Source organism: Bolinopsis microptera, chromosome 1, assembly GCF_026151205.1.
Source record: "Bolinopsis microptera isolate Bmic1 chromosome 1, MBARI_Bmic_1.0, whole genome shotgun sequence".
Classification (NCBI taxonomy): domain Eukaryota; kingdom Metazoa; phylum Ctenophora; class Tentaculata; order Lobata; family Bolinopsidae; genus Bolinopsis; species Bolinopsis microptera.
The window spans coordinates 18,901,348-18,919,006 of NC_087072.1; the positions used below are offsets into that span (position 1 = coordinate 18,901,348).

The 17,659-nt window shown below is 40.9% G+C and overlaps 1 protein-coding gene and 1 long non-coding RNA gene across 17 annotated transcripts in view; both read right to left on the reverse strand.

Annotated features, from left to right (window-relative positions):
• Positions 1 to 270: 270 nt before the first annotated feature.
• LOC134826387 (uncharacterized) lies at positions 271 to 1,704 on the reverse strand. Its single transcript, XR_010161694.1, has 3 exons — positions 1,565 to 1,704; positions 1,281 to 1,435; positions 271 to 459 (listed from the first exon to the last, which is right to left on the reverse strand). It is a non-coding gene; the product is annotated as an uncharacterized LOC134826387 (long non-coding RNA).
• Positions 1,705 to 5,547: 3,843 nt separating this feature from the next.
• The window catches only part of LOC134813565 (zinc finger protein 322-like), a 32,887-nt gene continuing 20,775 nt past the window's right edge, over positions 5,548 to 17,659 (reverse strand). For 10 of the 16 annotated variants that reach the window (XM_063821476.1, XM_063821434.1, XM_063821444.1 and 7 more), the window contains 10 exons: positions 16,334 to 16,529; positions 14,619 to 14,750; positions 14,390 to 14,492; positions 8,997 to 9,129; positions 8,666 to 8,777; positions 8,301 to 8,476; positions 7,936 to 8,117; positions 7,437 to 7,586; positions 6,783 to 6,961; positions 5,548 to 6,677 (listed from right to left, as the gene is read on the reverse strand). In XM_063821476.1, the coding sequence (XP_063677546.1) occupies positions 6,501 to 6,677; positions 6,783 to 6,961; positions 7,437 to 7,586; positions 7,936 to 8,117; positions 8,301 to 8,476; positions 8,666 to 8,777; positions 8,997 to 9,129; positions 14,390 to 14,492; positions 14,619 to 14,750; positions 16,334 to 16,529 (1,540 nt within the window). In that variant the 3' untranslated portion in view covers positions 5,548 to 6,500. The remainder of the gene's footprint in view (positions 6,678 to 6,782; positions 6,962 to 7,436; positions 7,587 to 7,935; positions 8,118 to 8,300; positions 8,477 to 8,665; positions 8,778 to 8,996; positions 9,130 to 14,389; positions 14,493 to 14,618; positions 14,751 to 16,333; positions 16,530 to 17,659) is intronic. The other 6 variants (XM_063821510.1, XM_063821518.1, XM_063821417.1 and 3 more) reach the window with 1 other exon arrangement.

The window sequence follows — 17,659 nt, forward strand, 5'->3', positions numbered from 1 at the left end:
GGACAAAGATACAGTGATGTTATTTTATGCTACCTTCATGATCAAGATTTTAGGGAAATTGATACCCTGTACTCAAATATCAAATTGGTGGAAAACGTCACACATTTTCCCAGCAACACCCAGAAATGAAAGGTGGAAAGTTATGATTAATGCGACCTACTGTGAACCTCCATTAGAAGTTATGCAACAAAAGAAATTCGTCAGTTTTCAAAATAGCATAATTTCAGTATCACTATCATGACTTTCATTTACGAATTTTTGAAAGAAAAACAAGAAATCATGTTCATTCCGGATTCCCATTTCCCAGTTTCGGTTTCAGTGACAAAAAATCCAATGCCTGAAATAAATTGCTGATGGAATTGGTCAGTCCCGGAAAGTTGAGAACAGTCAACTTCTTTCAAGTAGGGCTCTATTGCGATATCTGTCAGACTCATCTGACTTCTTTTCTTTTCGTCTGCCCTAATAATATGGTTACATTTTAATTGTATAAGGGGTCGTTCACATATTACGTAATCAGCCAAATGCTTACGGTTGATTACGGGGGGGGGGGGGGGGGGGTTTGGTCTTTGATTACGTAATCAAAATTTTCTATTTTAGTACCCTCTAGAATGATAAAAATTTGACAATATTTTAATACAAATTCCACTCAATTTCACTCTGATAGTGATAGTGATACAATTTAGAAATTGATCGGATATTCGACTATAGTAAGTAGTTTAGAAGGTGATTGGCCGGATATCAATCAGAAATTTTATTAATCTCCAGGAAAAATTCTCGAGGGCTAGGTCCTGAAAAATATTTTCGGCTTATAATGATCAGGGTGATATGAACTGTGGAGAAAAGTAGTTTCCAGGAAAATGTTTGACTTAAAAACGAATTTTACAAAACATACAAGGGGGGACCCTTGTGTTCGAACTCGAAAATTGTTGAAGGTCGAAATACGATAAAAGGGCAACAAATTGTTTTTTTAGGTAGGGGGCTAGAGTCAGGCTATGATTACGTAATATTGCTGTCAGGTGGGGAGGGGGTTGGGTCTTGATTACGGTTGATTACGGAGGGGGGAGGGGGTAAAAATAGCTAAACTATTGAATACGTAATGTGTGAACGACCCCTCAATGTAAACATATTAGTGTTTACACTATTAACACTGTTTTAAAAATGGTCGACAATGAGGGTTGAAATATTTCACTCCACTATCCGGGCTCGAAGTGATTTAGATAACATTATTAGTGATACCATGTTAATAAATATAATATAAACAAATATTAGAAGACACATACTGTAATATGGCGGGTTGTTCGATATACTTGACACAGTGCTGACAGGAACAGTGACTATGACTAGTCCCACACCAGCCCCACCTTGAGCAGCAGGAGTAACCGTGAGTAGAGCGAGGCTTGCAGTGTCCTGATACTAGCTCTCCTTCTACCTCCACCTTAATATGGTTCACAGTGTCACAAATAACCAACAACAGTTAATTCTGTGACGAGGTTAAGCAATAAGCGTAAACTTAAGGGAAATGTACAATAACTAAAAGTAAATACAAATTAGATAAATCTTAAACCTTGTGTCCATGTCTGCTGCCACATCTGCTGTCAGTTCTCCAGTGTTTTGCATACTCAACAGTACCGGAGGTGCCAACGTGGATCAAGACAATAGCGGTCAATATCACCAGAAATAGCATTTTCATTTTATCTTTATTCTTTATCTTGAATAGGAAAGATGATGATAATCATTTAACAAAATAGTCAGTGATATAATAGCAAAACTGAATTTGTACACCAATTGTGAAGAAAAATACATCGAATAACGCTACTTTCATATCACATATGCTCAAAGCCTTATAACAAGATTTTTTAAAAATATTGGGCGATCGATTTAGTGAAAGGGAGCGCACTCAATTGTTTGGTCAGCCAGTCAGTGGTCACGTGTACAAATAAAAATGGATCAGAGTAACGATAAATAAATTGTTTTCTACAAATGGGGGTGGGAATCAGAGTACGTTGTTAGTGAAGGGAGGAGCTTACCGAGGGCTTACCAGGAGCTACTCATAGTTTGATTTTGTCTCCGGCCTCTCTGGACATAACCAGTTTCAGAGTTTCAGGCTCTAAATTGGATTCCATAGAAGATTGGGTCCTTACAAAGTTACAAAAGGAAGTGTAAGTAGTAGTTTGGTAGTAAAACGTGGTTAAATGGTTGGTATGGTAGTTTATATACAATTAGTTACCAGAGAAAGGGATGTACCAAGGGACTGTTAGGGGCACTTACTAAGTAGCTCGTACCAAAATGTTTCTCCTGACATTTATTTTTACTGTATTCTGGCCAAATAGACACCCTAAGGGATGATACATATGTTACGTAAGTCAGCCTAGGGGGTGGGGGTTTGGAAATGCACTTCAGCTGGTGCCTACACCATAATAGGGGAAGGAGTAAGGAGGGGAAGGAGGTAGTACGTAATAAATGAACGATCCCTAAGTCTAACCCTTGTGCCTTACACTCTTAACAACGATCATTCGCTGGTCACGTGACTTAGACAGTATAACTTCTCAGGGAATAATTTTACACCATGTCATACAGCTCATCCGAGAGAATTGCAAATCCAAACGCACACCGATTATATATTCTCAGAACCCTTTTAGTTAAACAACATGTTCAAAATTTAGACCGGAGACACACGGTCAGAACGGTTTAATTGGTTTTATTCCTATAGAAGGGGAGAATAGGGCTTTAACTTTAAGTAGCTGGTCGTATTTTTAGGTACTTTGTAACCATACCAGTGTCCAGTACACCGTAAATAAGTGTGGAGGCCACCGCGCTGAGCGCATAGACTCGTAACATGGTTATGAGCGACAGAAAGTTAAAGAGTTAAACGGCAAAATTCAAAATTAAGTGGATTTGGTGGAACGGTTGACTTGAAACTAGTTACAATTTTCAATATATAATATCTCAAATTCATAAGCAGAAACTAAAAGCTGACCTGGCATTGGCTTTTACTAATTTATTGGCCTGTCACGTGACCAAAACAGTTTTTTGCTAATGACTCCTCAAGAAAGCGTTTTAAGTTTAGCCCTATGTCATAGGGGGAGTTTCGGAATCAATATTAAAAAATACGTTGGATAATGCTACTTTTATATTATACTCCATACTCAAGGTTCTTCAGCCTGGAATTTCGTGGAACTGGAAGTGTCAGAAATAATAATTATTGATGCTTACGGTTTCTGGATGCTCGAAAGTAGCTCGGGTTTCCAGCTAACGTTTATGATTTTTCGATTTTATAGCTTTATTGCATTATTGCAATGCAACTGGATGAATTAAACTTTTTTGAATCAGGATACCTACAATCATATTGTCACACTAAGAGCAATATCAAAATGTCTAGATCAAAGCGGAGTGGCCCAAAAGTTTTAGTAGAGGTATATACCGAAGAGCAGAAAACACTGTTTTGAGTTAGGAAGTTGGGAGGCTACGAGTTGAGTGAGAAAATGGTTCTCAAGACCATGGTTGAGACTTGAGTAGCAAAATTCTTAAAGTGGTACCTTTTATTTTCCATTCTCTCTCAAGAAGGAACAAAAATGTTAGCTGGGAATGAATTAATTCATGTCGACTGGCTAGTGCAGAGTAACTAGGTACTAAGGAGAGCAAAGCCTTCCCTTCTTCCCCACCCCCTCCCCGTGCTTTATATCAGCACTTTATATCAGCACTGTATGTATCAGCACTGTATGTACTGATACAATTATATGTTGTATTCATTTATGATTCCCTTATTACTAGGGAGCGTGGTAATATAATTCGTCCGGCACTTGATCGACACAGTGACACACATCAAACGTTCACTTACTACAGTCTAGCAGTCTAGCACATGGTTATAGTAAAACTGTGTCATTTTACACACGTCCGCTTTAAACGCAAGGTTCAAAGTTGAGGGACAGTAATCGCACACTAAAACCCTAACATTGAAAATACTCTGATAGACACTGCAATTTAAAAAGCATTTATAGTCAGATCTTGTTTAATCTAGTACCAAATGTGGATGATGATAAACCACTGACCTACACTGGATTATCTAGAGACTATAAGTCTAAATTAGACTCTACAATGTCTATATAATGGGTTCTAATGGGTTCTCTATAAGCATCAGAAGTCAACGACTAGACAGGGTTATTGTAATGAAAAGTTGGGACCAGCTCACACTCACAGTACATTACATTGTCATTAATGTAATTACAGGCTTGCTAAAGAAATGAATATGTTTATACATTATAGGTAAAACGAACCGAGAAATATATAGCTCTAACGGACAATTCAAAACTTAACCCTAACCCTTTAGTTCTACTCTGACGCCAATCCTAACATAACCTTAACCCAATCCCTAACTCAAACATTTACTCAACCTCTAGGGATTGGGTTAAGGTTATGTTACTGTTAGGGTTGGCGTCACACATCACAGTAGAGTTAGCTAAACGGAAACCTAACGATAAATTTGACCTAATTCCTTATTAATGGTCAAGTCACGTGATCGAAACAGTTTTTCGCCGATAATTGCAGCGAAGCATTTTAACTTTATGTCATGTGGATTGTGGGGTGATTCGGAGTCAGTGTTAAAAAATAAATCGATCAAAGCTGGTTTCAGCCAGTGTAAAGTGATTGAGCACGCTTTACCAAATGTCTCAAAGTTTAAATAATATAAAACTGGAAGGGAGCACGGTTAGATTGATAATGATGACAAGTGACAACTTGATGCACGGTCGAGAGGTCACTAGTTGAAGTTAAACACGAGGGAGAGGGAGAGGGAGAGGGAGAGGGAGAGGGAGAGGGAGAGGGAGAGGGAGAGGGAGAGGGAGAGGGAGAGGGAGAGGGAGAGGGAGAGGGAGAGGGAGAGGGAGAGGGAGAGGGAGAGGGAGAGGGAGAGGGAGAGGGAGAGGGAGAGGGAGAGGGAGAGGGAGAGGGAGAGGGAGAGGGAGAGGGAGAGGGAGAGGGAGAGGGAGAGGGAGAGGGAGAGGGAGAGGGAGAGGGAGAGGGAGAGGGAGAGGGAGAGGGAGAGGGAGAGGGAGAGGGAGAGGGAGAGGGAGAGGGAGAGGGAGAGGGAGAGGGAGAGGGAGAGGGAGAGGGAGAGGGAGAGGGAGAGGGAGAGGGAGAGGGAGAGGGAGAGGGAGAGGGAGAGGGAGAGGGAGAGGGAGAGGGAGAGGGAGAGGGAGAGGGAGAGGGAGAGGGAGAGGGAGAGGGAGAGGGAGAGGGAGAGGGAGAGGGAGAGGGAGAGGGAGAGGGAGAGGGAGAGGGAGAGGGAGAGGGAGAGGGAGAGGGAGAGGGAGAGGGAGAGGGAGAGGGAGATATATCGACATATTACCCAAATGCCAGTGCTACTTTAAGTCAGTATCATCAACTTGTTTTACTTTATTTCATGTATCCCAGGCTCGCTCTACAATTTTAGTCGTCCAATTTGTTTTATTACAATGATTTAATTAATCACGGAGCATTTGATTTACCAACTTCAATTATTGTCGATTTATTTAAATGTGCCTAACGGGTTTTAACAAGAAATAAAAACTGTTTTTCATTGACTAAAAATATTATACGTACGTAGTACAATGATAAAATACAAAGTACAATTCAACTTAACACTAAAGCTTATAGTTTCTTTAATGTAACACTAGAATCTATCATATGTCACTGTTCAAAACTTTAAGCAACAACACTTGAAGTTAAAACTTTAGTTTTCAATTCTAGACACAATTCTATAATGCCAAATTCTTCAAGTCAAAAGTTCTTCGTTGGCAAGTCATGTAAAATTGGAACGGTCAAACAACTTTTCCGAACATTCAACTAAACTTCACACGGGTGTTTTATGAGTAAGATAAGGTTAAAAACTTAATATTCTCTAATTTTTCTAGCATAATGATTACTTTTCATTACGTTGTATTCAACAAAGATTGAAAGTAAACAGGTTTGATTTGTTTCACTTTATTCGTGAAATTTTCTATATTGAATCTCGACAGAAAAAGATAGCTCTGTACGTAAGCTATCAACATATACACCTTCCAATAAAATTGTAATATATTAAAGCTTAAATATATATCAGCTCGATGAGCAAGAACAAACTTATTTATAAAATACAAGTTGGATTTGTTGCTCCCAAGAGCAACATTACATCATCCAGTTGAGGTTTTGCCTCAAATCGGTCCTCATCACATTCAATGTCAATATATAGTTGTCTTTAGGTGGCTCCTAACGTACACGTGCAGCCTAAATTTCTACTCTATAACAGAAAACACACGTCCTTTAAATAAAATAAGTCATCCATCGAAATAGCAATTAATAACTTAATAATAACTTCAACTCACTAAAAAGTTCTTCTGTAACACATTATAAGCTGGACGATGGCTATCAAGGAATAAGGTCCTGCACCTTCTTTTCTTGCTTCACTACGATCTCTAGAGGTATAGCACACTACATCGGTTAGAGCGAGTGCAGCACTCGCTTAGGATCTCCCTAAGTGTGCAGGACTACCTGATGGAGTTGTTGAGAGCAAGAGCTCCGGTCTTCCAGTCGAGCTGCGAGGACTGCAGCTGGGAGGTGGTGACGTTCTGTATTTGGGGTATCATGGCGTGAGACATGGGGTGGGACAGGGACTGGATGTGGGCCAGGGAGGAGGTCGGAGGTGACTCGCACGTGCTTGTTACCTGAAGCAACCAGGTTAGCTTGCTGCTCAAATAGGATGAATAAGATGAATAAAATGCAGAAAACATATCATTGACACCTAAATGTGATTTGCAAGTTCAAGTTACCAGTGCGCTAGCGGAGCTGAAAAGTGAAAAGGAAGTGGCTGCTACCTCGGTCTCCTCTGTCTTCCAAGCATGTCCCAGAGCCATGTTTAGCTCAGTCTTGGGCCACGTCATGGGCAGGGCGGGTTCCTTCCATCCGGTCAGAGTAGTGTCCGCCTTCCAATTGTTATGTAAGGCAGTGCCTGAAAGAGGAGACAAGGTTATGTTGGGTTGTTGGGTGATTAGTGAGAAGGTAAAAGTTCACCCCGTATACCGAGGTCTTATCGCTGATTTAATTCGCATTCTTTAGGCAGAGTTCATGAGGTGGTGGGGCCGGGGGGTCTGGTTAGGGCTCCCTTTAATTAGCTCACGTGACAAGTACATGTGAGGGCACGTGAGGGCAGTTCTACTGCAGCCCACTGGGGTACCCTGGCCTGTCAGACGTTTCCTACTTGTACTATTGTATGAGATCGTGTCATCTTCAATATAGAGTCCTTAGTCTCCTGTAAGCAGGATACTCGCCGGCAGATGTATACAGCCGGTATTAGAGTGCAGTACAACCTTACTAGCCACACAGCCTTCATTTCTAGCCCATTATCGTCACCATACATCTTCACATTACCCAGACAAATAAACAGACAAAGCACCAAAAAGTACAAATATAAAGGGGCTATTTACCTTGTTTGGGAGCGGAATGTGTCTTCATGTGCTTGTGGAGGGAGGAAGCGTGGACAAAGGATTTCTCGCACTTAGTACACTTGAACTGCTTCACGCCAGTGTGGGTCGGAATGTGAGCGGTCAGGTTTGAGTGTACCGAGAATGCTTTTCCTGAAAAGGGTGCCGTGTTAGAGAGAGGAGAACATGTATACTAGTATATAGACACGTTTAACACTTCAGTCTGATATTAGCCTTATAAGTAACACGGAACAGCTGGTACTTATACAGAGGAAATTGTGCAACCATAAATGTAATAGATCAGCTCGAGACTCAGTTTAATGATGTAGAGACGCGGAAAAAGAGCTAAAGCAGTTTTCTTGCAGAACAGAGAATGCCGGTTTCAACGTGCTTCATCACTTTGTGGACAAGTTGACACAGTGTGATAAAGTTACACGCCGTAAAAACACCGATTAGTTATAATCCAAGTTGTTACACAGCTGTAAAATCTAGATAAACTCACCACAAAATCCGCATTTGAAGGGTCTTTCCCCGGTGTGCGTCCTTGTGTGTCTGATCATGTTGCTGTGGTGAGCGAAAGCTTTGCCGCAGTGATTGCATTTGAAGGGCTTGTCCCCCGTGTGTGTCCTCATGTGCTCCTTCAGTGTCCAGGGGGTGCTGAATTTCTTCGCACACAGCTCGCATCTACGTGAGTAAAACATATTTAACAAGAGCATTAGTCTCAGGGAAACTTGAAAAGTGAAGGATCAAGGAAAAGTACTTTACGCCTGGACAATACGAGCCAGAAACTTAACAATGAACTTCTAAAATAGGGATAACGACAGGAGGGAGATAAGAGAATAGGGACTTGGAGGAGTGGGAACTTACTGAATGCGGCGATGGTTCTTGGGGACCATGTGCTGGCGAGCGTGAGCAGTGAGCTGGGTGCAATGTGTGAAACTCTTGTCACACTGGTCACACCGCAGGTTCTTGTCAGCAGAGTGGGTGGTCATGTGGGTGATCATCTCACTGCTTGTAGTGAAGACTTGGTTACACTGGTAACACTGGGGAGAGAGGGTAGTGGTTAGAGGGGACGTTTGGTTAGGAAACTGGGGTAACAAGTTAGTGGTTATTTTTGGTTGTGTAAAGTTTTAAAACATCCCAGCAGATCAAAAAATCGCTCAGGACACAAGAATAAATTATGTGTAATAACCTGGGATATTTCCAATAAAAATAAGCAGAATATAACTTACCTTGAATGTTTGGTTCGGATTTGTACTGGTCGGAGAAGGTGTGCTAGAATGCTCTCTGATGTGCATTCTCAGGGACAAAGATAGGGCAAATATCTTTCCACAATGATCACACCTGAGACGGAAACGCACGTTAAGATAACTTGCTAATGACTAATGAGTCGGTTTAGAGGATTGTAACAATTGTTATTAATAGCCTACGTACTTGATAAATTACATCATAAGATCTTTTTAAAGAAAATGTCGTCACACAAATCATCCCACGCAACGAACTAAGCAAACAGCAATTGAAGGTCGACCAAAACAAAAACAAAGTTAAAGAGCTGTTACTAACCATAACATATCGTTAGCTCCCCCACAGTTAGTATTCTGTCCCGGCACCGAGCACTGGTGCATTCTGTGCCATATCAAGCTGTAAGGGTAGAAGAACGCTCTCTGACAGGTTTTACAAACATACGCACCGTCCTCTGAAACGAAGTAACATGTTAAAGATGCACTCAAACTGAGGACTCAATTTAAATATTAGATATCTGAATAACTGTAGTCGTTAGGTTTGATGTCAAATGTGTTTCGTCTCCCATGCTTTGGGTGGTACTGATCTCTTGGTTTAGTCTTTATGTTACTCTGTCTTAGTCACCTCTCAAAATAAGGATCAGTCGAATTAAAAAACTAATGAGCACTATTGTCATGTAATTAAGAGGGTGGACTGAAATGAAACTTTTTGAGACAAATTGTTCACCGGAAAGATTCATGCAAAAACGTGACACCAATAATAAATTGATGAAGATGCCTAAAATGTACATGATATAGACGAACAGGGAACAGGGATGATGGTTTGAATCCATCATTTTTGACGAATTATTTCTAACTGACCAGAGTTCATCCAATCCAATGTGAAATTATACCTTTTTGTTTATATATTATACATATATATGTTTTTACATTTCTCTCATTTTTATGCTGCTGTTCTAACGTGGCTTATGAACAATATATCAAAGTGACATTGAGTAAAACTGTGTGAAATGTGAGACTGAATTGATTAGAATTATTTGAGATAAATCTATTTTGAAAGTAGAAGAATTTGAGATTTATCGAAGTTCCAGCACCGCCTTGGCTATTGCATAGAATTAATGCCACGATTATGTAGGGCCTCAGTTTCACATACAGGAATCAAGCCCTCCAAAATGGACCGGTAATGACCGTTGGCTTGGTAGTTACTGACTGACAAGGGCGTGAATTCAACCTCTTAATATTTTTAAGTCAGGTCACACCTATAGTGATCTTACAGTTACAAACACTTTTTACCTAGTTGGAAGTTTTACAGGAGATTTGTTCCGTGGTCTAAGTTGCGGAGAGAGGGAGAGAGAGAGACAACAGTAGCATTGCTTGTATCCTTGATTACTGACTGTGACGTTTGCGTTGCGTTTTCCAAACCAATTAATAACCGACGCCTAACACTAACTTTCCTTCTAAAACACCATTTTCAACTGCTGGGGCTTCATAGTCGGCATCATCATTTGGACAGTAACCCAACTAAGTCGTTGTCACCATTTGGACAGTAACCTAACCAACTAAATAGCTGTCAGTTTTGCTCGTAAAACTACTAAAATATGTTCCACCACGGACCGTCTACAATCACATTCCGTAGAAAGCATGTGGATTAGTTGGAAAACACGAGCTCCGTTTAAAGGTTTAATACAACCAGTAAATAATATTAGATAACGGCCGGTCTTACGTCATATCGTCGGAGAGAGGTACTGAGTGGATAGTCACGTGACGGTGCAATAATACGATCTCATTGAAATACTAAGGTCTCATTACCACCAGCTGCAACCTCTGACAAGCAGATTAATGGTTCTTGATAGGCCCTAATGCACTCTACAGCCGCTTAGACCAAATTGGGTAATGACAAAGCTGTTCGATCAGGGATCCGGCTCAAGTTAGCGCCATTATTCCTTTAAATGTGGCGAGACCGACTGCAGCACACCACGCACAATGGTCCACTATACTCCGCCAGTGGTAAATTAACAAAATCACGTTAAATACGCAGTGTGCTGCTGTCACAAACATGAGGCCCTTATATCAGCAACAATATTATGATAATAATGATAATGGATGTAGTAATTTGTGCGGCACTATATCACAGAGAACCTAGGCCACACAGCCACCAGCTGCTGCAAACAGGACAGGCGTGACCGTGTCACAACTTTAAGTTTCAATTTCTCAGAACGAAGGAGAGAGAGAGAGTGCTCTTAGACAATGAGCTAGCAGCATCGCTAAACTAATTTGAACTTCAACATGTTGTGAGATTATTAAGCAGCTAGTCCAGTCAACACCCGCCTTACAACTTCACCGCCCAGATCATGGTTATAAATATACAGTATATAATGTGTAGTAGAACCTAGAACAATGATCAGAGCGGAGGAGGTTAACAGGTGGTCAGAGTCGGGCCCACAGTTGAATCTCTAAATTTCGAGGTCTTTGAAGCGGAACGGTAAATCAGGTGTTACTGAAACTAAGCTAGCGTTTCAAGCTGCTGGCGACGCGTGGAACTGTTGAATATAGGAGGGGTATATGTTTCAGGTTGTTATGTAAAATTGAGGTTGAAAGTGCGTGTTTTAAGTGAGGTTTAAATGGTGTGAATAAAGGAGGGTGTGTAACTGTATTAAGTTGCGATGTACAATTGAGATTAATGTCGCAGGTTTGAGGATGGTTAAATGATTGGTAAAGTTGAAAGCAGCCGTTACTATTAGCAAAATAATCAGTAGAATTAGAACAACCATATCTTACTGAGCTTAGTTGGGCTGGAGATGATAAAATGTAGAGTCTGTGATGCGTGGATTTAATCAAGCGGCGAAGTGAATTATTAGACGTCAAACTCACCCAAAGTTGGTGAAGTGATTAAAAATTGTCCGAAAGACACAGTCCATGAGATGTTTCTGATTGCATGTAATAAAAGTCCCCATCAACAGTCAACAAGCAGCCTAATTGATTTGACCATACATTTACCTAAAACACGAAGCGTACTGAAAAATAAACATGACTTAAGTTTTGTAAGACAGCTTGCCTTATGTTATCATAATTCATAATACGAGACTCGTTTTTAAACTTAGAGAAAATAAAGATGTGAAATTATATTACAACCGAAGATGGGGTTTTTACTCTTAATTTACTTCTCTGCGATGCCCAGGCATATTATATAATATGACATTATCTTGAAAAGGGATGAACACGTAGCGACAAATATTGTTGTAACGTCCCAATACCAAACAAGATGGAAATCTTGTATTTTAAATAGCTTCTATCAGCGGCGGTTGCTACTTGATCTTATTTTCAGATGCAAAGTTTTTTAATAAACTGTTAATGACAACTGTTAATGTCATATCCTAAGATACACTGAACTATTTAACATGTTTTAACAGCTGTTCCGCATGAGTAACTGTTGACAGAGTGTTGTGAAGTTTGAGACCCTGAATATCTCCTTATTCTACACTCCCTTTCATCAGCGACTAACCGTAGGAATCAGCCACAGACTTTAGCTCCTCGCTGTTTTTCTTTATCTTGTCAATCAGAGCCAGAACTTTAGCGATGTCAAGTATTTTACTCTTGTCCATGAGATTATGCTATCTGGTCGGAATGGACAAGCTAGGACAAACAATTCTGTGTTAAATAATCTCGTAAAAAGTAAACAAACAAGCAAACTTTGACGAAATTATTAAAACAAAGAACCGAGAAACGAGAATCCAGGCGGCAAATGGATGATAGAAAGAGTTACGAAATGACGATCTGGGAGTAATATCGGAAGTCTGAGAAAATAATGGAGTAAGAAGCTAATGACACACGAAACATTGAGTACACTGCAGACTGAAGTGAGAGAGCGGCTGTACTGGGATGAGAACAAATTATCACGCATTAATATAAAGAGTCCGCGGGTACATATGTCGGCTGCTGCTTCCTACTATACCCTGACTGCTATCTCTCTCTCTCTCTCTCCGGCTCCCTCTCTCTCTCTCTCTCGCTCCCCGGCCGGACCGGACCGACCATCCGTAACATCGGACTATCGTGCTGAATGGGGAGCTCATGAATAATGAAATAAAGAGCCCGGTATAAACCCATCAAAATACACAGAATAAAGACTGCAACACATTAATTCCTCCGCGTATCCCGCCATATAAGGGCAAATGAAACAGGTGAGGAGGACGACCTGGTCACATGGGCTACCAGCTGGCGCTCTATTGGCCGGATACCCGGCTCACTGGCAGCTCTGGCTTTGTACACTTCAGCCTACAGTGACATCCCTAGTGCTGAATATTAGCACTCTCAAAGTGGCTGGAGTGAGCAGTTACAAGCACCGTTTCAGGACCAGATCTAGATACGCGTCTAATTACCGGTAAAGCAGCGTTCTGAAGAAGAAAGCCAGGCTCTAACAGAGAGAGAGAGCTACATAGAGAGAGGGGATCATGATGGTGATGATGATTACTAATGACTGGAGCACAACAAGCACGGAGGATATAATATAACAATGTACTGAGTAGTGCTGCTGAGACGCGGCCTAGCTCACAGCGAGTGAGTTGCTCCTCCTGTCATGCTTCGTTACACACCAGTGAGCTGCACGTTATGAGTGCTCAGCCAATGAGCTGGCAGTATCAGTCACACAGCAGCTAACTCCTTGCTCTCCTGCAACAGCCCCGTCACCGCTACCAGAACATTAGTTCTATCCAACAACACTGGCAACAAATTGTCCGGGGGACACACAACACAAACTGTTAGTTACACGTATCACGAATGACGGGGTCAAGCTAGCTAATGTAAAATGAGGATTTGTACGAAATAAATCTCCTTTATCAAGCAGTGCTAAGTTTATTACATGTAATGTAAAACAAAAAGGAGCCGCTAGTGGCACACGACTGTAAAAACCTTTAACACGCGAACTGAACTGTAAAAGAACAAAGAGTTGCGTAAATAAAATCCCGGCCTGAAATTAGGCAGAACTCCATATGTGGAGTACACGACAACAAACATTGCAGTTCCAATACCACTCCGAGCTCCGGGTTCGTCTAGCTCTACTGTGACCACTCAAATTACTACCCACACACTTTACCCGAGCAGAGCCAGATAGTTCCAGGGAAAGTTCCCGTATAGAGTGTTGGAACGGTGCGTTTGCTGGAATAAGTGGCGTATCGGTTTACTTCACCCCCTCTACCAAAGATCTGTTATTACAGTTTTAGTTGCAGAATATGTGCCATATTTTATGTAGACATATGCTGATGTGCCGTGACGACGACGCCGAGCAGTAAAACTCTAAATTTAGCAGATTTGTAAAAGGCGAGGCAATGTTCTCGTAGCTGGCCAGTGGGTGGGATAAACTGCACAAAAAAGCACAAGGCACTTAATGAAAATACAGGCAATCGCTGAAACTTTTTATTGCATAGGTCGAATCATTAGTCAGTGACTAGACGACCCATTATAATGAAAAACAATCAGAGTTGGTGTCTGGACTTGGGACCAGGTCACAAGTACATTATTACATTAATGGACATTGGACTTATTAATAATTTGTCGGTTCTTTGGTCAATCTGTCAGTTCTTTTAACTTTATTGTAACCTGTTTATTGTAACCTGTAAATTTAGCTAACTACTCAGCGGTCAATTATAAACCTTATCTGGTCCAATAACACTCAATCAACCCTAATCATGAGCCATCTAATAGTTGGGATGCTTGACATACCTTCAGCTGAGATCTCCTCTAGGGTAAGGATTCCTAGTGCCTTGGCGAGATCGTTGTCATACCAAACTAGGAGTTCCCGTTCCCGAGGAATGTCGCACGTGACCTGGGACAGTTAATTGATTAATTGACTGCTAATTGATTTTTGCCAAAGTTGATTAAAAAGTCAAACGTTTATTGTTGTATTCCTATAAACATTTCAAAGGGAGGGTATCCTCTCCCATAAACTCACCTCGTAAAATATTCGGTTTCCGAGTTGGAAAGCCACTAAGTTTTGTTCTCTTCTGTTGCGAGCTCTGTTAACGAAGCCCATCCAGTGGTCAGCAGGGGTCGACGGGGTTTGTCCGAGTAACAGAGGACTTTGCTGAAACAATAATTCTGTTAGTTTTTCGATCGAAATTGACAAGAAATTCAATGAAATTTGAAAAAGTGTTTTAACGCGCGCATTGATGAAAAATACGTATGTGGCTGAGGAGAGTTTAAATAATATAAAAGAGTTAGATATGGACAAGAAAAGGTGGCGTTCAGATTAAACATGATGCATTTCAAATTTCATCAACTAAAAGGTCAATCACACTCAATCGCAGACATGCAAATCGAGATTTTTGTCTATCTAAGAGAGCGAACTGATACCATGGAAAATTACCCATGTTGATGCTCCATTACACTATGTTTCAGAGAAACATGTCCCTCTTTCAACTCTTTACTCATTGAGAGGTTCATTTCTTTAAGTTTATGTAAATATATAAATTGTTTCCACTTTTTCTAAAATCAATTTCCCTATTAAGGCCTCGATCTAAATTCCATAATGTTTTTTCATAATTGTTTCGACCAATAACTTATTGGTCGAAACAATTATGAAAAAACATATGAACAAACTTATTGAATAAGTTTGTATGTTCAGCAATATGGATGGTATGCTTTTTTAGCTTGCCCTCTGAATATGATTATGAAACAACTCATAATTCTCCTCACGGAGTAGAAGCTATAAATAAAGTAAAAATTGTCATTTGCCACCACTTAGAGGACACATGGGCCAATTCATGAGCTAAGGACATGGGCCCACAACAAGGAGTCCTGTTACAAAGTTATGGGAGGGCAACATGGCAACTATTTTATAAGTTGCTAAGTTCGCACTATTTCCGGGACCAGCGTGGAGTTGTAACCTCGTAGTGGCAAATGCCCTGAGGAGTTTAAATGCTGATTAAAAGAGTTGTTGTTTCAAATTGTAGGCGCGAACTCTACCGATTACAGCGCATGAGTCTGAGCGCCACGTCCCTTAATGTTAACGCGTAGCGCATGAGTCTGCTGCGAACCAGAGAAACGCGTTGTTCCCACCCATCTTCAGTTTGCCGAGTCTCACTAATGTTATGCATGGCTCGGATGCATAATGAGGGAAGTTGCAGCATTTCCTCAACTAGAAGATACCAGACACCAGGGCACCTGCGCGGTGAGGTCGCGTTGCGAGCCGTGCAAGAGCCCCCCTCGCAGGCGGGCTTGTACGCAAGGATGCACGAGACACACTACACGAGAGAAGCAAGGCACGAGGCTAACTGCACTCAGAGCATATGGAGTTGTTATGGCAGGTGGCTCGGTGCACCAATGACAAGGATGGTGTAGTCATGTGTAGGCTACGAGCCTGGCCTGCCCTCGCCAGCTCTGTAAGGCAAATGACGAGGTGGTCAGTTACTGGCATTACCATCACCTGCCTCATTTATTATATTTTCTTGTCATTCATCAATAATAATAATATATTGTATTGAGCAGCTTTCAAATCATTAGCTAATACTTTGCCTTTCTCTCGGCTCCAGCTCGCGCTTATTGTTAGCACATGCCTTTAATTGTTACCAAAAGAATGCTGCCTTTATATTTACCTCAATTCAACTCCGTGCATTATACTAGTGACAAACAATCGGTAAATCACAAATAACCCCTCCTATAACTTACCTTCCATGCGTAGCCGATAGAGTTCACATTATTTCCGGTGTACGGACCGAATCTAGTTCCTGCAGGTATAGGTTCCTGAGCCCACACTCCCATACCAGCTCCAGGGATGGAGGAAGGTCGAAGATAGACAAATCTAGGCATCTGAGTCATGAGAGCTGCTGCGTTAGCTGCAGTACTGCTGGGCGGACTGACGAACCTGAGAGGTTAAGACACTTAGTTAACGAGTTAGGGATTAGTTAGAAAATACTAGAGACCTGAACAAAATTACGGATATAGATCAGGGAATCAGCTATTAGTCAGAGTTCCCTCCATTTCTGGAATAGACACATATTCTGGCAAACGACCAGTATTCAACCTTTTCCAAAGCGGGCGGTTATACAGATATGTTCCACTAAATTGACGATAGACATGAGTCCTAGACGCTAGTCATAGACGTAATGTCTAGACTTCATGTCTAGACGTAATCGCCAGACCTTATGATAATATACAGAAAATATAGACAAAGGACAAACATCCAAACATAGCCATTAAACGGAAGATAATGAAAGTAAGCACATGAATATCCTCATAGAATTACTCGAAATTTTAGCTCAGTGGTCCAAGATCAGTATGGCATGGCAAGGTTATCAGTTCATAGGCCGTGCTTACCCTAGTCCTTACCCTTATAGTCCTTACCCTAGAGTAATGGTGGCTAGTTATGCTAGTTATATAGGAGTAATTAGAAATAGACATGATCTGAGTCCCGAAACAAACAAGTCTCTCGTGTAAGGAACGGAGGGTATTTAATTTTACTATGAAACAATGTTGCTTTAATTAAAACTGTTCACCATGGATCAAATAGAATTCTTGGCATTTGAAATTTTTAAATTTCAAAATCCAAATAAATTTGACATCTATAATATTTACAATGAGATACGAATAAACGAATCTCGCGTAAGGAGAAAAAGGAGGAATCAAATTCTACTTTTATGAAAAAGTCTTGGACTTTTTCAGAAAAATATTAGTGCTGAAAATCTTTATCATGGTTAACATCTATTAAACGTCAAGACAGCTTGCATCATATCATGATCACACAATATGGTGTTAAAGGCCGAGAGAGAACATGAAATTTGTAACATAAGATCCCGCCCATTACCTAACTCCGCACCTGGCTACACGATCGGCACAAAAAAATCAATATAACTACCACTCTAAAATTACCAAAACTCACTTTTTGCAAATGAAGTTCATTACCGAATGTCATTTGATACAGGCCGTTCTGCAGAAACCATTAACAAACCGCAAAAAAAGTAGTGCAGGTGGGATGGAACTTATAGACCTGATGGA